The following is a 22,865-nucleotide window of genomic DNA, read 5'->3' as shown; positions in this document are numbered from 1 at the left end:
CAAATTTCTTGGTCACTTTGAAAAATAAAAGGCCTGTCAGCCTTCATAAGAATTTTCAGTATTTGATTCCTTCACAACAGCTGACTCTTCTTTCTCCAGTGTCGTGATGTGGCCATGAAGAAACTCTGCCCACAAAGTGATTCGTGTGGATGCTTCATCTAAACTGATGTGGAGGCATTTTGCCCTGGGATGTAGCACGTTATACATGTTTGTTTAGTAATTACTTATTTAGATGATCTCCCCCTAAGAATATGCATAATTTCTTTTTACTTACAGTTTTAAAACATTATCGATTACATCAGTCACTCCCAGAAATGATGTTTTGCCAAAAAAATTGCCCCAGGGACCTTCATATCCTTCTTCATTAGATAAATTTGAATTTCCTGTAAGCTAGAGAGACTTTCCCCTGGTGCTCAGAGAACAAGGGGAGAGAGAGACCACTTGGGTGGCCCGAGAGGCCACAGTTTGTGGGATTCTGAGATGCAGGGAGATTACGCATTTCATTTAGGTACAGTACATTATTAAGAATTTATCTGAAGAGGAAAATGTCTTGTCTTTGGTACATTGTTCCATAAGGTCGTGATAGGCATTCCTAAAAATATCGCTTAAACGGAAAAAAAAAATTCTCATTTATATTCAGCCACTATGCCATGCTCAACCTTGAGCTACTCAAGTCAGCAGCAGAATAAGACGGAGGGAGTTCGTTCCAAGCAGGTACGATTTCGCCGGCTCACCCCAGCGCCCCAGGAGTACATCCGGGACTCGCTGGGGCGTGGCCTGAGAGGTGGAGTCTAGACGCAAACTCCAAGCCCCGCGCGCCTGCTCCGCCCGCCAGAGGTCGCACACTCCGCGAGCAGATTTCTTTTTGGACGACTTTCCGTCCAGTCCGAATCCCAGTTCTCGCGAGAGAAACGCGAAGCCTTCTGGGAAGGGACGCTCGGCGGTGCACAGGTTTGCCCAAGATGGCAGCCCTGGAGGAGGGATTCACGTTGTCTGTGGTACCCTTGGGTGCCGGGCCGGGCGGACTCCTAGGCGTGGAACAGAGCAACAAAACAGACCAGTTTTTAATAACGGACAGCGGAAGGACTGTCATCCTCTATAAGGTGAGGGCGGTAGGATCGGCGCGTCCCCGTTGCCGTCTCGCCCATTGCTGAGTGCGGAGCCGGAGCCTTGAGTTTATCACAGATTGAGAAAAAGATCGTCGAGCGGGGTTAGCGGGAAGTCGGCTTGGCCTCTCCGGAACCCTGAGTGAAATCTAGAATCTGACTTAGTTAGTTTTCTTGAGAGAGAAGCATATTTCCGATTTGCGGGCAGCAAACCATTTAAGTGCACGTGGGCTACACTCGGAAAGGAGAGGAAACCTGTGTTTTTTGCTTCGGAAGTCCCGGAGGTGGCCTTGCTCAAATATCCTTCTGGGCGTCTCTGTCACCCTAGCTGCCCACTGAAGGGTTTGAACGGAGGTTGGTTGGGCAGGGGAGGATGACTGACATGGTGGGAACTGGTTTAGCCTTGTGTCCATACACTTCTGTCGGGGAAAAATTTTGTGGAGTTTTGTTTTGTTTTCTGCTTTCTTGGTATATCGATGATAATCTTGATTACGAATAATCTGTTGTCAACTACACCTGTAAATTCTGGAGTTATGTCCCGGAAAATCTATATGCCCCGCCCCCTTTTCATCCCAACGCTTGTTGGCACACCCTCGAAACAGCTTTGCTTTTAGTGATCGCTCAGAAAATATTGTTTTCTGGGATGCCGAACATAGTTTTCTGTGACTTTTAGAAGCTAGCTGTCTACTTTGAAGTTTTGGGAACAGATTGCAGGCAGTTCCCTATTGTTTGTTTTGACTCTTCTGATGACTCTGTCGGTTTTTACCTGTCAAGTGGACTTAAAATTTTGCATTTCCTGCAGAGGAATGCCATGGCTAAATGAAATTGGCAAGACACCAGCTTATCTTACTAAATTTCCATGCCCTGTTCAAAGGCACAGTGGATTCAAGTTTTGAAATGTACTCTTGTTTATTATCAAAGTGTTGTTAATTTATCTTTTAAAAACTTTTTAGGAACTTAGTTATATTTATATTTTCATTTAAACTTCCTTTTAAAAGTTTACATTTCTGATTGTGGTAAAGTACACATAACTTAAAATTTACTGTCTTACTGTCTTATGGTTCAGAATATTAAGTACACTCACCTTTTTAAGCAGCCATCACCACCACCCATCTCCAGAGCTCTTTTCATCTTGCAAGACTGAAACTTTGTGCCTATTAAACAATAACTCCCCATTCCCCCAACCTCTGGGAGTCACCATTTTACTCTGTCTTAAGTGGAATCATACAGTATTTATTTTTTGTGACTTACTTTTTTAATCTAGGAAGTTTGTTGAATGCTTTCATTTTAATGATTTTTTTATTGTAAATATAATTGTTTTTAATGGCATAAATTGACTCTTTGAATATTGTATGTATTTTAATTTTATTAGGTTTCTGATCAGAAACCTTTGGGGAGCTGGTCAGTGAAACAAGGTCAAATTATAACATGTCCAGCTGTGTGCAACTTTCACACCGGAGAGTATATTGTAGTACACGATAATAAGGTGAGTTTTTAAGTTTATGTGATAATATATACAACACAAATAAAATGTTGGTTAATTAACTTTTTGTTTATTATGTGTAAATGCAAATTGGAATACTTTTTTGACTTGTATATTTTAATTTAAGGTTTTAAGATTATGGAATAATGAAGATGTAAACCTGGATAAAGTATTTAAAGCTACAGTAAGTCTTTGGATTTTCCAACATATTCATTAGCTTATTAATAAGATGGAATAATTTGTATTGTAGGTTGTTCATCCTAATGCGTCTGTGAAAGTAAGCATAAAGGTTATAGTTTTTCATTTTAGTTATCTTACAGTATATCTTGGTAACACGTCTTAGTTCCTGAGTTAATATGTTAGGAAATATAAACTTTATTATCCCATGAGATTAAGGATTTACATAATTCCCAAATTATAAATTTGTAATTTTTCCCGTATTTGTGATTAGATATTTGCGATGTGTCCTTTATGAGAATAACTCCACTTCATTGTGCCTTTCTTAAAAGTAGGTAAAATAGGCCCTGCAAATTTCATGTATTTTATATTTTAAGAGTGGTACATGTGTATTAGAAAAAGAACCATGACTAACTACCTTTTCTACTTATGACCTTAAGTATGGTAATTAACTTTTTCTTAATCTAGAAAGTTCCTTCTAGTTCTGGATGTCTAACTAAATATCATTGGCACAATTTAGAAGTGGCACACATAGAATTGATTCAGATATAACAGTAGTTGTTGCCTGGACCCTTGAGAACTTCTGACCAGCTTTCTGTTCTGTCTCCTGGCTCCAGTATTTTCACTTACTTTGCAGTAACATGGTCCTGAATTTTATGCAGCGGGATTAGCTGCTTTTCTTGGGCTTGCAGGCTGAGTTTTAGGTATGGCATCGGCCTTTAGCACCAGAATCTTTTATAACTGCATTAGTGCTTTATTTGTATCACTCACCACCACCAGTTTTGGTTGTAGCCTAATCTCCAGTATTCACAATGAAAGAGTAAATTAAAAATGAATAAAAGTGGTGATTTAAGGGTAAGAACAGGGAACTGGGTAGACAGAGTAAGAGCAAAAGACTTCTGAATGAATTTATATTGTAGATTCGACTTTGGAACCATTCATAGTTATAAAACAATTGAATCAAAATGAAAATAAATCAGTCCTTAAAAATAAGCCTTCGATAAATGTCCTTATTCTCTTAGGCCGTAATTGTGTTAAAATAAAAATTGAAGTATTCTTACGTTCTTGTAGCTATCAGCTGAGGTATATAGGATACATTCAATACAAGGAACAGAACCCGTGGTGCTATTCAAGGAAGGTGCCGTTCGTGGTTTAGAAGCCTTGCTTGCAGAGCCCCAGCAGAAAATCGAAAGTGTTATCTCTGCTGAAGAAGTGATTAAGTGAGTACCAATACTGATAAGTGAATTTTTGCCAAGATGAAAATGCACTCTGCATGTTTTTTTTAAATAACATTCTTTGTTAAAAAAAGTATTTTAGTTATAAACATAATAAAAGCAGCCTAGTTAAAAACCATTTATAAGACATTGGCCAAAATAACACCCCTTGGAAATCTCTAGGGTGATAAATGATTGAGGATGAAGTAAGGTCATATGAGTCTTGTCCTAATGACAGAACTGGATAATCAGTTATTCGAAGATGATGTGTGTAATCCCACAACAAAAAATCTTTGTTTCTGTCATACTGCCCTGACTGCCAAAGTCAGAACCCTTCCCCCTGAAGAAATGTGCAGCTTATTATTAGTGAAACGATAATGCTTTGAGCCCTCTGCTTTCCAAGATTCTCTAATAAAACTGGGAAAGTGATTCACCCAAACAATAAAAGGAAATTTTGTGATTTCACATCTCCAATCCCCATATATTATCACATTTCCTATTCAGTTAATTTGCTGCCTCTGATCCACCTGATTAAATTTCTCACAGTCAAAGCAAAGACTTTGACTTAGTAAGTGAACAATTGCCCACTTATATCTATGAATAATGTCAGCTATATCTTGGACTTCCCTGTTGAAGGCCTCTTAAAGCGTGAGCTACTATGGAGGAAATCCTTAGCACCCCCAAACCCCCCCCCCCAAAAAAAAAAAAGATGTAGGTAGAGGATCTGGATTCTAATAGCCGTTTTGCCAAGAACTGGCTATGCAGCCTTGGTTGCAACCCTTTACCCTCCTGAGCCTCAGTTCCCTCTGTCACTTGAAGAAGGTAGTGGAGATCCTAACGTTTTCCTCTGAGTACTAGTCCCAAAAATGACTCTAAAAAAGGGAGAGGTTGTCAGATAAGTTCAGGAAACAATGCATAGTGTCACACTCCGTGTCTCCTTCAAAACTTTACAGTTCACATTATTGTCTTTAAAACTCTAGGAAGTTCAGCAACTTGCATTTAACTCAGATGCATTTGACAGAAGTGCCTGCTAACTTCCTGTGGGGTATATTTTGGAACACTGAATTAAGTGTTCTCTGATGACTCTCTGGCTCTAAAAAATATTTAATAAAAGATATTCTCTTAAATTTAGATTGATGGTGTTTCACTCAACTGGTAATTTGTCATTTTATACTTTTTTTTTAGGTGGACAAAGTTTTTCATGGTATATAGACATCCTGTTTTAATCTTTATTACTGAAAAAGTAAGTGATATCTCTAATTCCTGGCTCATGATGTGTGACATTTTAGAATCACCCATATTATTTTTAAAACTAAAATTGGACTTTATTTCTCCCAGAAGATTTTTTTTGTGTGTCATTTAAATAGGAAAAAAAACCTACTAATCATATAAGGAAATATTTCATAACATTTGAAATTTAACTGGACAAGAGGTTTTTAAGCACCCATTGAAGTAATTAGAACGGGGCAACAACTGGTTTTAGCATTTAAATATAGTTGATTGAAATGAGAATGTTTTTTTAAAATAACCTTTTTTTGCAGCATGGAAATTACTCTGCTTATGTACAAATGTTTAACTCACATATCTTAAGCAAATACACACTCTTACTTGGACAAGAAGAAAAGTCTGTTTTACAGAGTTTTACTGCATCTGTGGATCGGAAATTCATCTCTTTGATGTCATTAAGTAAGTATTTTACTTTAAACTTGTAGCACTTGTAAATAGAGGAGTGTTATAGGATAGTGTTTTCTTTTAAGTTAGAGTCAGGTTTTTGCAGTTTTCTGTTGAAGCACTTGCCTTTGCATGCTTCTTACAAGCATTTGTGCCTTCATTTTTTGCACTGTGCCATGTCTGGTCATGCATTAAGACAGTGGTTTTCAGCAGGTAACTTTTATGTCATAAACAATAGAAAAATACCAATAAAAAAAGGAAAAATCACTTTATCATGCTAAGGCCAGGTTTTTTTATGTAATTAGTGAACCATAAAATATTTAAGGTTGGTGTAGAATGGCCCCTCCGTCTCTTCCAACCTTAAGGTTTAGCGTGCCTTCTTTGAACAGTCACCGAGACGAGTAGGTAATAGGAGACTAATGAAGCACTCTAGCCTGTGATAGCCAGCGTTTTACAGGTTTTTTAAATGCCTTGGAGTTTACTTCTGTAATGGTCTAAAGTAAAACCATAGTCTTGGAAAAAATATCTTTCTGGTATCCTCTCTCCCCTACCCTTGATGGCTTATTTGGAAGTTTGGAGACAGTTAAGGGATGAAAAAACAAAAGCAATATTTAGGAAACATTTTCATACTATCACAATTAAAAATCTTTGCGAAGTTTTTTAATGTGCAGATGTTTGCAGTAGCTATTAAGAAAAATGCTCCCATCATTTATCATCTCTAGAGGATCACTGGAATCTGCTTAATGCCTTTTCTTAGGAGGGACTTGTTTTCTTAAAGTTTAACCTTTAGGACATTGTCAGGTAGAAGTTTGCAAGTTGTATTTTAGTTTTTTGAACATTGAAGTAAAGGAGTCCAAACCACAGGGTGGTAACATAGCTAGAACCACATACAATTGCCAAAATGCAGTTGACCTGCCAAAACCAGCAATTTCATATGTTTTTTAGGGTGATGGAGTAACAAATGAATAGACCAGAGTGCTAATTAGTTTCTAATGAGAAATACATCCTTTCACTGACGAGATTTGTGTTTCTGACAGTCCCCTCTCATTTCATTACAGATAGGTACAGTTTTTATTTCTTGGCTATTATAACATTTCTTACTGAGATTTTTATTTATAATACTCCTACCTTTATTTTAAGTTTGTAGTATATTTAAGGAAAAGCATAGAGTGATGTAATTGTTACATTTGTTTATTTTTTGGGTTGGGTCTTGTATGAAATTGGTAAAATCTTATAAACAACATAATACATGCATTTAACTGTAACAGATACAGAATTGTTTTTTTATCCATTAATGAACAACAAATACTTGTTTTCAACAGGCTCTGATGGATGTATATATGAAACTTTGATACCAATACATCCGAGTGACCCAGACAAAAACCAGAGGGTAGTTAGATCACTGTTGCTCAAGACCGTAGTGACTGGAAATGCCCGAAATGGTGTTGCACTCACCATCCTGGATCAGGATCACATAGCAGTCCTGGGACCACCACTACCAGCTTCTAAGGGTGACCAAAATCCTATCAATTAAGTCCTTGGGATTTCTCCTTCAAAGTGTACCTTTTAATATCTCTTCCCCCCACCCCTCCACTTATTTATCATCACTCTAATTCATTCTCTATCACAATACTCAAATAGCTTCCTAGTCCTTGAATAGGTCTTTGATTTCATCTTGCATTGGTTAATCTTTCTAAAACATTTCCTTGTATCTGCCTTTCTCATCCCTAATGTCTTAAATAAGAACTGCAGATATCCATGCCAACCCAAAGGCATTTGAAAATTGGTAAGCCTTGCACTGGAGGATTAAATTCATAACTTGGTGACATTTCCACAGAATGGGAAATCTACTGGACTTGGACAGCTTGAAATTCGAGGGCTACTAGTATGCTTTTCCATCTCTCTGACTCCAGAGCAGGATTCTTACCATCACCTCACCTCGTCACCTCAAACACCCCTCTGCGCACACAGACTCGTCGTCTATCAATGAAAAACACGGTTGTTCCTGGCCAAGGTTGGGGGCTCATAGCCTCCACTATAAAACTCATAATTTATTGTTAAAATTCAGGTCTCCCACAGTCCAGACCTCATCCTCCTTTTCCAGTCTCTTTTCCCAACTTCGGAGCAAGAACCCTCTGAATTTAGGCCAGGCTCCCTATTGTCTACAAACTTTGCTATGCCCACCCTTACCTGTGTGCTCTGTTCTTATATTTCTCACACTTACAGGGGCTACTAGTGATAGCATAGTTCTGTGTGCCGGGCATTTTACTTATCTCATTTGTGTGATGTAATCCTCCAACAAGCCTATGAGAAAAAGTACAGTTATCATCCCTGTTTTACAAATTAGGAAACCGAGGTGTTAGGTAACTAAGTAGTATACTAGGTTTCAACCCAAGCAGCTTGACTCTTTTTATGCCATCATGTACCCTACCTCCGAGTCCTGGCCCTTCACCACTATGCCAAGCCGTGCTGCTCTCTCTCAGCTCCCATGCTTCCTCTTTCTGGTTCCTGCCCTACCCAGCAAAAAACTCAATAACCACCATTAGTGGTTTACCTTACCCGAGGTATCATACAGATCTTTCTGTATCAGATTATTATTATTATTCAGGCTTTTTTTTTTTAGAGCAGTTTAAAGTTCACAGCAAAATTGAGGGGAAATTACATAAACATCCTATATGTGCCTTGCCTCACCATGTCCATTTCTTCTTGTCACAAGATCTAGTACTTTTGAATTTCTGTGACAATCAACTGTTGTCATTGATCACTTTTATACTTAATAAATCAAGACTTGTGTGTTTAACTATGACTATTTATTTATACTTGGGACTTCTGAATATGTATGTCTTCTTTTATAGAATGCCTCTCCATATGGAACACAAAATTTCAAACAGTGCAGACTTCAAAAGAATTACCACAAGGGACCAGTGGACAAGTAAGTGTTTTTTTGTGCCTAATAAATATACCGTAAGGGAAGAGATCTCTTTTGATCTAAATATTTTGGCAGTTTTTGATTAAAATTATGTGAAAGATTATATTTGGTCGTTGTGTTAATAGTTTCCTTATGTTTGTCACTTTCAGAAGACAAAACTATAGCTAGTTGTAGATCAGGAGAGAATAGGTGGCTAGTTAATTAAACAGCTTTTGCCTTTAGCAGCTCTTTGGTTTGATCATCTTACTTTTGTATTTTGAACTATTCCCCAAGGCTATTAGTTTTCTTAATAAATTGGTTGTTCAGGTTGTATAGTAAATATGGAATTATATAAGAATTGTTTAAAAATTTACATTTAAACAGACTAGACCATAAAATTCCTGAGGCACCAAGAGTCCTTACCTGTTTTGTTCTGCATTGTATCTTCAGTATCTGTCAAAGGTGCTCAGTAAGTATTGGTTGTTTAGTGAATGAATATTCATATTCAGATACCTAAATCAAGATAATAGAATGTTATCGATAATTATAATTAGAGGATAAGGAGACTAGATTTCTCAGCATACAATTTAATTGTAATTTAAATAAGTTTACTTTTAACAAAATTAACCATTCACAGTACCACTCCTTTAACAAATTTATTTTTGACTTCCATGTTCCCTTAAGCTTTTTGTTCATATACTTGTTTTATTTTTACAGTTTTATAATTGGAATCATAAGATAGGAACAGTGTTAAATTCTGCATTTTTTATTTAGTACTTGTAACAGTTTGCCCATTGCTATTACAATAGCCTTCATAATTATGTTAATAGCTGCGTAATAGTGACAATATTAATTTTAAACAATGATTTTAAATGTATATATATTGATCAGATTTTTGAGTTGAAAGTATCTTTTAAATTATGCTTCATTCAGATGTGGGCAAGAGTAAGCGCTATGAAAGCTACCCAGTTAATAAGTCGTACATATGAGATTTATTCTGGAAAGTTGCTTAACTTTGTTGCGTTCTTTTCTGTTATATTAAGATTGCTCACACTATAACTTATTTTTATAAGTTAAATGTGGCTTTGTTGTATCAGATCTTAGAAGAGAAAAATAATGCTTACATTTTTGATAATTTGTTTTCTAGCTCTGGTATTATGGGGAAAATTTGTTTATGCTACATGGAAAATTTCTAACTGTGATTCCATACAAGTGTGAAGTGTCCTCATTAGCAGGTGCTCTTGGAAAACTCAAACATAGTCAAGATCCAGGTAGGAACTTACTAGTTTATTTTATCAATATAAACCATTTTATTAACTTCTAGTTTGATGTGTAGATTTCTACAATCGTCAGTTTATAGAACCTGTTGTTAATGTTGAAATTTGCCACTGATTATTGAGATTTCCTTGACTCAGGTATCTACTTTAGGAATAGTCCATATTGCGGGTACTGCAGTAGGCTGAAGAACTATACTATGTTTTGAACACCAGTGTTTTTTTGCCTTTGGGCAATGAGAGAGTCCCCCAGACAAAATCATTAATCCCTCTATCCTCCCTGGTTCATCAGTGGTCTCATCTGTTGGTTCGATGTTCCTGGGTACATAGCTTTTATAACTTACCGATCTAGGGTTATCGGTAGAATTAAATAGATTTTAAAGCTTTCCTTGAATTATGCATTAGTATTTGAGTTTTTTTTGTTGTTCTTTGATTGCTTGGTGGGGTAAATTTCAGTAGGTCAAAGAATTCCAGAAATTGTGTTGTGTGTGTTTTCTTAGGTACTCATGCCATGTCTCATTTTGTAAACTGGGAAATCTCTCAGGAATGTGGACTTGGATCTCAGAACTCAGAGCCGTCAAAGAGAACTGTAAGTTTGGTAGTCAAAATGGAAATGTTAATACAAATACTAAAAAATGGGAAAAGGACAAATTATTTTAATGATTTGTACCTGTACAGCTCTTACAGCTTTGATCTTAATGACAAGGCAGTTTAAATCGATGTGTGCATGCGCACACGGGTAAGATCCAGGAATGAAAACAAAACAATTCATAATTAGTAATAATACCTTCCTGAGTATATTTTATTCTTTGTTTTAAAAACTAAAAACTGTAAAAGTATTAAATTTAAGATAAAAGTTGAAATAAACCAACTTTTTGCTATAATAAAATCAAACAAAAAAACTTTCATTGAAACAAAAGTGTGCTTGTCTCTGGGATGTTTCATGTTCTTCTAAATGTGTATTGGAGCTTTTGTATTGTTTTGAGATCCTGATGAATTTACTTAATTCTAGTTAAGAAGAAGAAAAATTGAAGCAAGTGTACAGCCAGAGGTTGAAGCATCCAAACAACTTTTATCAACCATAAAGGTAAATTTAAAAATATTGTAAGTTAGGTAAATCAGCTCAGGTGGTTTTAGAAAAATCCTATTTTCTTTTCATTTTATCTTGTTTTTGTGATCATTTTTATAGTTATAGCCAACATTTGTATAGTATCTTAAGGTTGTCAGCGCAATCCAATACTGTGGCTTATTTGATTCACTAAGCAGTTTGTGAGGACAGTGTGATGTTTGTGCCCTCATCAGTATCACATTCAACTTTGCACTGAATATATTTGTCATTTAGCCTCTTAAAGATTTTCATTTCTAAACTCTTTAATTTTTTTTTTCTTTGCAGTTTGTCTTTGTACAAGAAATTTTAGCATCAACTCGTTTCACAAGAATGCGTGAATAGTGTTAGTGATTTATGAAAGTGCTGAGCCTAGGAACTTTTAAGTTCAGAGTGACATCTATTAGTGTACAGACTGAACTCTTTACTTCTGCCCTTTCAGAAAGATTCAGAAAAACACATTGAAGTAGAACTACGTAAATTTTTAGCTATTAAGCGGACTCCTGACTTCCATACTGTTATTGGGGACATAGTAATAGGAATTTTGGGAAGATGTAAAACAGAACCATCATTTTATCCCCGGAACTCTCTGATGCAGCTTATCCAAACGCACGTGCTTTCTTACAGGTAAACGTTTGTACCCCAAACTTTACATGTGCAATTCTTGACCTTGTTTTTCACAGTTCTAGTTTTCATACTCTGAAAAAGTTTATAAATTATTTGCAGTTGAGAGTTTATTACTATATAAAAATTATATATGTGTGTTTTTCCTTAGTTTATGCCCTGGCTTAATGGAGGTTGCCTTAGAAAAGATGGATGTGCAGATGTTACAGCTCTGTCTACAGCAGTTCCCTGACATTCCTGAAGCAGTCACCTGTGCTTGTTTAAAAATTTTCCTGTGGTAAGTTAGAAGCTGAAGGTCCTTTTACTTCACTGCATTTTTCATCTATTTTATTATTTGATTTCTAAAACTTTGAATGGTTAGAACGTGAAAAATTTTCCAGTAAATCCAAATAGCTGTAAGGAGTAATTTCTTGTTTTCAATTGACTTGATAGCATTGGTGATGACAGTCTTCAGGAAATAGATGTCAATATGGAATCAGTTTCTGACTACAGCGATGCTGTACAGGATGAGCAGATGGAAGAGCAAACTGAACTTCTTCAAAATGGCTTTAATCCTGAAGATGATAACTGTAATAACTGTGATAAAGAGTTTAATGAGAAGCCTCAGGACACAGGAGAGGAGACCACTTCGTGCCCTGTAAAACCGAAAAAAGCAGCTCTACTGTATCCTCTGAAACTTTGAACAACTTAAATCTGTTTTCTTATGTAAGAAGTTATACTAAGGTAGAAGCTCTATCAATTTGAAAATTAATGTTCTGAATAAATACCAATTATTTATAATAGTAAAGCATTCAGGATGACCTAGTGATTAGGAGAATGTTCAGTGACAGAACTCTTATAGAAAAGTAAAACTTTTGTTTAAATTTAAAATATATCATTGGGAAAGGGAATTACTCATAATTTCAGTAGCAAAGCCTTCATTTATTGAAATAAGATTTTCCTTTATTCCTAAGTAGAAATGCAGTTCTTCGTTCAGCATATAGTGAAGCATTTCTTCTGCCTCACTTGAAAGACATCCCAGCACAACATATCACAGTAAGTGTTCTCTCAGACCCTGTAGAATTTTATTTCTAGTTTAAATTTTGCTGCTTAACCAGCTTTTAGGGCATTTGAAAGGTTAAGAAGTACTTATATGTAAATAAGAGGGTTCCCAGCCCTCATGGTGAAAAATTGTGCCTAAGAGACTGTAGTGATTTTGGATGACAGACCTTGTCATGTTCCTGGCACCACATCTGAAGGCAGGTTAAACTGTCTTAAGTTATAGAGGTGTAGAAACTAAAAAGAATTGGGGAACCATTCTCTCTTTTCTGCTTATTATTATAAACAGAGTAAGCTCCACTTCCGAGCCAGATGAGCTCCTCATTGATGGCAGGGGTTGCATTTTATTCATTTTTGTGCCAACAGATAGTTAAATTCAATAGCCTCTTGAAATTCCTTCCAGTTTCTTTGTTAGCTTTATAGAAAGAAAACATTTTTTTTCATCTAAGTGATAAATTGTCCTTTTTTTTTTTTTTTAACCTTACCCAGCTATTTCTCCAGTATTTGTATTTCCTTTATCTGAAGTGTAGTGAAAATGCTACTATGACTCTTCCTGGAACACAGCCTCCAACCTTGAACCAGGTGAAATTATTTTTTACTTTTATTTGGTGCTGGAAAAAAAATCTGCAAAAAAAGTTAATATGTTGTGTCAGGATCTGGAATCTAGTAGCTGATTTCTCCTTGCCTCCTAGTTCATATGAGCTCCCTCCCTCACCCTGTGCACAAACCACAAGAGTGGGGAGGCGGGGAGGACCTCTCAATTCAGTAGAGAAATTTTTAAAGTTTTAATTCTATATGAAAGAACTTCACCTCATCTTAAATTCCTGATTATTGTGACCCTTGTCAAGAGTTTTGTTAGCCTTGTTGGGTGAAGTGTCCTGATAATAATCTCTTAACAATAAGAGAATGAAGATTAATGAAAAATGTTCTCAAAGTAGCTCATGGCAGACCCTCTTTAAATACAGTATTTATCTGAGAAACAGTGGAAACATTAAAAAAATTATTATGGGTTAAGAATGTATTCTAATTATTTCAAACAATTTGACTATTTTCATTTTCAAAAATAAGTTTGAAATTTTTTAAGTAGTTAGTTTTTGTAGTTGAACATTCCAGCAATACCAGATTATGGAGAGAAAGAGAAAATTGAGTGTCTCTACTCTCCTAGTCTCTCTTGGAGATAACCAGTATTAAAGAGTTTTTTTATGTCTAGAGATTTTCTTTCTTTACATTATCTTTCTCCTGTTCTTCTAACACAAATTAGATCGTAGTATGCGTACTATTTTGCAGTTCGTGTTAGCACTATGTTTTAGACAATTTCTGGACCAAGATACATACATCTGCCTCATTCCTTCATTCTTTTTAACTACTACGTACTATTTCATTTTATAGGAATTCTTAATTTGTCAGTCCCCTATATATCTACAGTTAAGGTGTTGTGTTTTTTTGTTTTATTTTTGCTATTGTAAACAAACCTTCAGTAGGTATATTCGTCCAGGTATTCTTGTATCTTCATGAAAGAATACCTGTAGGGTAAATTTTCATATATAAAGTTACTTTTTTTGTTTTGAAAATGCCAGATTACCTTTCCAACAGGTTGTGACAATAGATTACCTTTCCAGAGGGTTGTGATACTAGGCACTACTGCCACCAAGGTATGAGGCCTTACTCTGTGCCAATCAGATTTGCATTTCTTTGATAATGAGAGAAATAGGCCATCTTTTCTTGCCTACTTGATATTCCTTTTTGTGAACTGCCTAATTGGGTTCTTTATCCATTTCATGTCTTTTTCATTTTAACTTACAACGAATTATTTGTAGGTTTATTACTAGTTTTAACAAAACATTTTTCAAAAAAAAATACGTTTTTAAAAAATTATTTGTGTATTAACTAAATTAACCTTTTTTTTATCAAGTGCATTATGAGTACTTTTTCTATCACTTGTCTTTTATTTCTCTTTAGTGTACTTTTTGCCATAGATAAGTTTTAATTGTTATGCTATGAGAATTACTAAACTTTTCTTTTATTGTTTCTGTCATGCTTGCTGCTCTTCCCACTCTGTTTTTCCCTAGTACATTCATGGTTTCCTTTTCTGTGTTTAACTCCTTGATACATAAGAAATTTATTTTGGTGTAAGGAGTTGTTTATTCATAGAGATCAGCTGTCCCTCTCTTCTCCCTAATAGATAATCTATTTCCTTAATGCTTTCTCATGACAGTGATATTTGCATTGTTAACTACATCATTTGAAGAAGTAAAACTATACTTTAATAAATGTATAGTAATAATTTTAGTTCATGGTAACTCATCTATAATATTCCACACACCCTATTCTTGGGGCATAGCTTATATTTCAGAATAGGAGATGAGCGAGTGCTTTTTATAACTGACAGTAATTGTCAAAAAATTTTTTTGATGAAGTACTAACTTTCCCTTGGATAAATATCACTCTGTTTTTTTTACTGATTAATCCTATGAAAAAGAGCCAATTATGCTTGTAAAATAACAAGTATAAAAGGCACAGAGTCTTTTTATGTTGTTTAGAAATTCATCTCAAAGCTAAAAATTTTAGATTTCTGTAAAGAATACATTTCTTATAACCATTTGATTTAATTAGACTTTGTAAAAGGAATTAACCTAAAATTAAATTTAAATCTTCACATTCCTTTTCCTGTTTATCTTTAGATTATGGATTGGATATGCCTACTTCTAGATGCTAATTTTACAGTTGTGGTAATGATACCAGAAGCAAAAAGGCTACTGTTAAGTCTTTACAAGTTTGTGAAATCTCAGGTATGTACCTAAGGATCACCTAAATTATAAATTATTCTTAAAACTTTAATCGAAATAGTTATAAGTAATCACTGCAGGCTTGTTCCTATGTAGAAGTTATGGTAAAAAATATTCTAAAACTTTTTCTTTAGATATGCATTTGTTCTGAGCTCAACAAGATTGAAGTAAGTTTTCGCGAGCTACAGAAATTGAATCAAGAAAAGAATAATAGAGACTTATATTCGATTGAAGTGCTGGAGCTCTTCTGATATTTCCAGTTCTCCATAGACATTTTGTGAAGATCTTATATGTGAATTCTTCCTACTCATTCAGGCAAGAGATGTGTCTTCTTTTTGACTGTCAGTGACCAGAGAAGTGTGTCAGGGAGCACCTTGCCAGTGCTCTTCGGTCGGACTGCAGGTTTCACATGAACCTGTGCTAATTTATGGACATTGGTGGGGTGAGGTTCTAAAACTTTTTAAAAATATGTAACTGAGCTAATTTTAAGTAAACTTATTTGTGATACTGATAAAAGTCTTAATTTCTTACTTCGTGTTTTGAATAGTTCTTTTAATTAAAAATCAGCATCGAAACAGTGATTCTAGGAACAATGTAGATGTATCAGTCATAAGCTATCCAGCTGGTCAGTTCCACAAGCAGCGCAGCGAGGAGTCCTGGTATAGCCATGTGCTTATCTTCTGCCATTTTTTCCTGTTCTATACCTGTTTCCACTCATCTTTTTTACATACCCAGTGGTCAAACAATACCTCTTTTTATATATCATCTCTCAGATTACTTCTATGAGTAGGATAATTTAGGTTATAAAAACATACTACCAAATAGTAAAAGTCTCTTCTGAAAATAGCTTCAAAAGTTAATTGACCATAGAATTTCTCATTTTAACTCTTTGGGTTTAGAACAAATGAAAGGTTTTATGTAGAAGAAATGGATACTTGTGTTTCTTGAAAATAAACTCAAATTCATTTTTGGTAAAAGTGGAATCACTCTTTTAGATGATGAATTAAGTATTCTAGAAGTAACTTGAAACATTTCTGAGCTGTGACAGCCTCTGTTGAGTAAAACCTGTTTTAACTTGAAGGGTTACAGTGTTAGTATTTTTTTAATTTCCTATAAATTGTAGTGCATTCTAGAGCCCAGATTTACAGGATCCTGATTGTTTAACTTAATTTGCATTAGGGAAAGACCTCATTTTAGGTCAGGCTCTCTAAAGTTTAGTTTACAACTATGGCAGTTAACAAAACAAGTTCTTCTCACTCTTTATTAATCTCTCTTTAATCCTGAGAGAAAAGAAATACCAAGAAAAAGCATATATTAATTGTCATGCTTAGTTTATATAAATGAGACTTTTTGCTCAATTTAAACTAAAGTGACAACCTGGGTCTACAGTCTTGCCACTCTTGAATACACTCGATCTCATCTGATCTCGGAAGCTAAGCAGGGTTGGGCCTAGTTAATACTTGGATGGGACACCACCTAGGAATACCAGGTGCCGTAGGCTTTAAAAATAAATACATATGTACATACATACATACCAGACTTAAGTGACACAGTTCTCTGCAGAAATGAAAAATGTGGGTCTCCATAGTGTATATTCCCTTTTTTACCCTTTTTTTTGCCAAACTTTTTAAAAATTGCTTGCAGACATCTAGACATAAATTTGTGGGTTCCTAAACTTTTTCTTAAAAATTTTAACTTTAAAGTAGCGGATCCTTTATGATTTAGAGATCCATTTTATGGGACTTAAGATTATTCAAGATTTTCACACTTTTTTGATTCTAACTTATGATCATTTATAAGAACCCATAATTAAGAGACAAAACTCAGATTTATTCGTGAATTCTATCAAAAACAAATTCTTGTTTCAGCAAAAGCAAGATAAGCAACTGAAACTCAGCGGCAATCAGGTCATAGATAGACTGACATTTTGCTTTTCGTGACTCCTGATTAAATCTCAGTTGAAAATGGCTTTGGCAGTAAAACATAATTTTCCTCGTCAGAGATCACATAAGAGGCCTTTGAGCAGGGAGTGGCCAGGAGAGTCCCTGTACCCTCAAACTTTGTATATTTGAACAGAGCTTTTGTATAGGGTCCCTATAACATCTTTATTGTAAAGTTTAATAATTTGGGTTGTAAATATCACGGAAGCAAATTACTGATGCTTTAAGTAGAAATTTTTAATTGCTGTTAAATACTAGTTGCTAATTGTTTCTAGGTTGCCTATAGTCTGAGTCGCTAAATTTAGAAATTAAATAAGGATTTTATAAGGACATACAGAGATTTTTTAAAAATCTATTTGAGGTATAAATGACAAGAGACTCTTATAGGCCGAGTTCTTCAAGGCAAGTGTCTTACCTTTCTGCACACTAAGCACAGAACCACCAGCATATAATTGGTGTTCAATGAATGGTTATTGACTAAGTTATTGAATAATGGATTTTATCTGTCCAAGTATTGAGTAATAATTCTGAGAGTTTGCAATAGTGACTTTTTCTGGAAAGTAAATATCTGTTTGCATATAGGCAGTGTATGCCTCTAGACTTTTTAGACAGTTATAGCTCAGATTTGTTTATCATTACATATACTGCATCTATAATAATAAGAGTTATTCTTAAACGTAAGTTCTACATTGAGGAAATGATTTCCTGCTGTGAGCTTAAATGTTTTTTTGAGAGAGATACGGGCTAGCAGGTTATCATTTCAACTTAAAATTAGACATTTGTTTACTTTTGGCCTCTGTAACCTTCTTTGTAAATAACATGGTCCTGTAACTATAGTGGAATTCCATTCTGGATCATGTAGAAAACTTTAAGATGGACTTTTTGCTTCCAACTCTTTTTTAAAAATTTTAATCCTAAATAAATAACAAGATAAAACAATAAACATCCATATGTCCTTGACCTAAATTTACCTGTCGGTAACATTTTACCATGTTTGTTTTGCCACCCTATTTTTCTGTTTTCCTGAATCATTTGAGAGGTTTTTGCAAACCTGATTAATCCCATAATTCAGGTTAATCCCATAATTCAGTTTAATCTTCTAAAACATGAGTATTCTTTTACATGACTACAGTGCACTTATCAAATTTAGGAAATTAAATATAGAATGATTACAGTCTTATTCAGATTTGTAGTTGTCCCAGTAATATGTTTTGTAGCTGGACTCCCCCCACCCAAATTCATTCAAGGAGCATGCATTGCATTTAGCTTCCACATTTTTTTTTTTAATCTCCTTTACTCTAGAACAGTTCCCTAGATATTGCATTTCTGAAGAATCTAGGCCAGTTATTTTGCAGAATGTCCCTCAATTTGGATTTGTCTCCTTTCCACATGATTAGATTCAGATTAAACATTTTTGACAAGAATACTACAGAGAAAGCTCAGCAGCAGGAGGCATTGATGTGAGTTGTCCCATCACTGGTGATGTTAAATTGGATTACTTAGAAAAGGTAGGGTTTACCAGAATGCCTCACTGCAAAGGTAACTTTTCCTTTGTACTTCATAAGTAACCTGTGTGTGCCTTTGAGACTGTGACTATCTTATTCTGGAATATTCTTCAGCAGTGGTTTTAGATCCATTGGTAATTTTTGCCGGAAACAGTTATTACTTTGGTGGTTGTGGCTGCAAATTGTAAATTGTTTTGGCATAAATTTCACTCTAAAATGGAATGCCGTGCCATACAGCACTGTTCTCATCTCTTCAGTGTGCTTTCTAATCTTTAGATGAATGAGCAGGTAAATGAATAGAGCTATTTCATTTGAAGAGCTATAATGAATAGTTATAATGAGCGTACAATGTGTGATCCACTTTTTTCACTTAATATTTTCATAAAAACATGTTTTCATATAGTTAACGTATTTTGATTCTTAAAAGTTTTATACTTAGAAAACTAGAGCTGAAAAGGCATGACAACACTTTATTCATAAATGTTGTGTCTTATGCCATCGCCATAGCTTTGTACTAGCAAAGCTAAAATGTGACTAGTTAATCCTGTTCTCCTTCCTTTAATCATCACCATTGTCATTTTGGACACTTGAAAACATACCCAAAATCAATGGAATATTCGGAATGTTTCTGTTTGCTATAGACAAATTTCTTGAGAAAAACACTATTCAAAATTCTGGACAACTTTTTAAATTACCTCCACAGAGCCTTTTCATCTCTGAGAAAGCAGTGTACTGTTACTAAAAAGGTTTTAAATAAATGTTTGAAAATAAATAGATGATAGATAGATAGGTAGATAGATAGATAAATGTCTGTTAAGGTTACCTTATTTTAGGTCATATACTAAGACTTTTACCTAGATTAACATAGCTAATAATTAGATGGAATTGTGCTTTTTGTGTATTACATATTTAATTTATAATATATTTCAGATCCTACTTTCTATAATAGTCTATGCTCATTTTCAGACTTAGAACATAAAAGAATTTTGTCATTTTAATTGTATTTTAATTAGTAAAACAGATGTACCTTTGTATACTTAACATTTAATCTTATATTTATATATGTATTAGATTATATAGTACTTATTGTTTGCCAGCCATTTTTCTAAATACCTTACAAATATTAGTTGACTTATTACTCTTAACCCTGCTTAACAGTCCCATGAAGTAGGTAAGATTTACTGTTAAAGAAATTGAGGCACAGACCAGTAAGGTAACCTTCCAAGTTTACGTAGCTAGTAAATATCAGGATTTGAACCCAGGCAATCTAACTCTAGCGTTAGTACTCCTAGCCCTTAAACAGTGCTATACTTACAGGACGTGGCAGGCCAAATCTACAATTTTGGTGTTCAATTTTAGGAATATAATACCTAATTATTTAACTTTATGTAAGAAAATACCTGCTCTATAGTAGTTTTCCCTGGGCTGTAGTTTACAGGAGTACCTTGAGATGCTAAATGACTGCCATCTGTATGATGCTTGAAAGATCAGCTAATCAATTATAAATATCTACAACATGAGTATGCAGATTTGTAGAAAGCATTATTACTTTAAGACCTAGCAAATTGTCTTACCAAACACAGAATACCTTGGATTGTGGCCTAACGCATGGAATCAAGATTAAGAGAATTTAAATCTGGAATAGATAAAAGCAAATTAGTCTAAGGATGAAAAATGATTTGGTACAGAGAGGAAAAAAAATTAGTAGTGTTTATGCAGAACAAAATGTAGAGATCATGAAGAACTCGTTGAGTGGAAAACCAAAAAATGGGTGGGGAGAGGGAAGTCTGAGAGGTGCACATTGTTAACAAGAAGAAATTTTTTTAAAAAAGTATCTTTGCTCTCTTTAATTCTATTCGAAGTAGTTGACACTGATTTGCTTTCCCAGAAACACAGATACCTTGGTATGAGAAGTGATGAGGTAATTACCATATAATCCTTGTAAATTAACAAATTTCTTGTCTAAATTTCATGTGAAAATAATTATCCTTGTACTTATCATTTCTGGATGAATTTGTATGCTTTGGATTGCCAGTGCCAAGTTTGTTATATATTGTTATGACATAGTGAGACTCCAGGGCTTAAAATACCTATTCTCATTTAATTATATATTTTATTGTTTTATTGTTAAATGTCTTATACTTTAAATTGTAGATCACATACGGTATAGTTAGTATATAGATGTTTTCTTTTACTTTAAAATTAACTTGGAGAACTTCAAGCACATACTTGAAGAAAGGCTCTTGGATTTGCACAGACCATATGGACCATCCCTGTTTTGTTACTCAATTGGGCAATAGCGTTCAATATGCAGTAGCTTAAGCCACAAAATGAAATTTGCACCATCTTGAACAGTTTTGTTTGGTGCATGATTCCCAATAGGAATATCAGGAAACTTAAAGCTTCTATAACCTTGGTATAAAGACTTTTATTTATATGTTGTCTCTCAAACAAAGAGAAGTATACAATAAAATAGTATAATGGTAATAGGAAATTAGGCCCAAGAAAAGTATATACGAATATGGTAGCTGTAAAAGCAAAACTTTAAGCTCACAAAGACTCTACATGATGATATATTTCAAACTTTATAGGTTCTTTCTCTTTTTCCCCTTCTCTTTTTCTTTGTATTGTGGACAATTTCAAACATACAAAAGTAGACAGAAGAGTACCATTGACCCTTAAACAATGCAGGGCGTAGGGATGCTGACTCCCCCACACACACTGTTGAAAATTTACATGTAACTTTTGACTCCCCAAAAACTTAAAAATTGTCCCTTAGTATCCTTTGGGGACTGGTTCTAGGATACTCCATGGATACCCAAATCTGCAGATGCTCAAGTCTCCCTATGTAAAATGGCTTAGATCAATGTTTACAGTTGGCCCTCTACACTTGTGGGCCCCCAACTGCAGATCAAAAACAGTGAGTTACCTATTGAAAAACATCCATGTGTACATGGACACACACAATTCAAACCCATGCTGTTCCAGGTCAACTGTATAATGAATCCCATTGCCCAGGTTCAACATTTACCAATATTTTCCCAATCCTATTTCATCTGTTCCTCCACTTCCACTTTCCATATTACCCCAGACATCGGATAATTTCATCTCTGAATATTTCAGTTACCTATTTTCACAAGTTATTTGAATCAGGACAAGTAAAATTTATACATCGTGATGGTGTTTGATACATCTCATGACTTTTAATCTGCAGGGTTTTTTACCATCTCTTGTTTGTTTTTTTCTTGCATTCACTTGAAGAAATTAGGTCATTTGTCCTGTAGAATTTCCAGTCTGAGTTATGCAGATTATGTCCCCATAGTATCATTTTTCTTGTTGAGTTCATAATTTCCTCTAAATTGATATGGACCTAGAGATTAGGAGATTCTGGTTCTTTTTGATTGCAGTGCATGATTTTAAAATAAGCTATTTAAACCTTTCAGGATACCATAAATATAAATTAACAGAAATTTCTTTATGTTATGGCTAAATGTTGTGTTTAAATTGATTATATTTCAAAAACCATGTTCATTTCCTAGAGTTTTAAAGGAAGTTTTGTCTATACCTACACCTTTAATGGGTAGTCCTGTTTTCCTTTGTATTCTTAATGCTATTTATTTCTCTGAAATGCTTCTATTGACGATGCCTGATTGCATTTGCCATAGGGCGGAATGTCTCAGGAAATGTTTGAAAGGTCAGTTTTCTTACCTGGTTTCTACTATAGATGTTATAGCCACTTATGCTTCAAATCTCTGCTCTGTTTAAAAAAGAAAAAAAAAACTAGTATTCCTTTGTTTGGTATGACAGGTCACAAGAATCTTTTTAGATAATCAGTGCTTTGTCCCTTTTTGATCAAAGAAATATTTTTAATGAGCGATTGTGTAATTATAAAGGCAATCTGTCATTCATACGTTGAAAATGTTTGTATAGCATCAGTTTGTATATGATGCTGGAAGTGCTTTAGCTGATCGAGGAGTTCATCTCTCACTTTCTACAGGGAGAAGCTGAGAGATTATTAGCTCAAGAGTGCTTGC

At 34.7% G+C, this 22,865-nt stretch overlaps 1 protein-coding gene and 1 pseudogene across 1 annotated transcript; both read left to right on the top strand.

Annotated features, from left to right (window-relative positions):
• The first annotated feature begins 918 nt into the window (after positions 1-918).
• On the top strand, positions 919-15,916 carry NOL11 (nucleolar protein 11). The gene is made up of 18 exons (XM_016129114.2): positions 919-1,103; positions 2,479-2,592; positions 2,717-2,773; positions 3,838-3,986; positions 5,166-5,223; positions 5,522-5,666; positions 6,974-7,162; positions 8,507-8,583; positions 9,707-9,830; positions 10,334-10,422; positions 10,846-10,920; positions 11,381-11,565; positions 11,714-11,839; positions 11,995-12,225; positions 12,519-12,597; positions 13,090-13,182; positions 15,282-15,389; positions 15,521-15,916. The coding sequence occupies exons 1-18, from the start codon at positions 963-965 to the stop codon at positions 15,635-15,637; spliced, it is 2,157 nt and encodes a 718-aa protein (XP_015984600.2). The 5' UTR covers positions 919-962; the 3' UTR covers positions 15,638-15,916.
• An 851-nt stretch (positions 15,917-16,767) lies between these two features.
• LOC118604612 lies at positions 16,768-16,887 on the top strand (annotated as a pseudogene).
• The last annotated feature ends 5,978 nt before the right edge of the window (positions 16,888-22,865 follow it).

The sequence above is a fragment of the Rousettus aegyptiacus genome, unplaced genomic scaffold (genome assembly GCF_014176215.1).
Source record: "Rousettus aegyptiacus isolate mRouAeg1 unplaced genomic scaffold, mRouAeg1.p scaffold_m13_p_6, whole genome shotgun sequence".
In the NCBI taxonomy this organism is placed as follows: domain Eukaryota; kingdom Metazoa; phylum Chordata; class Mammalia; order Chiroptera; family Pteropodidae; genus Rousettus; species Rousettus aegyptiacus.
This window is presented reverse-complemented; position numbering and strand designations above follow the sequence as displayed.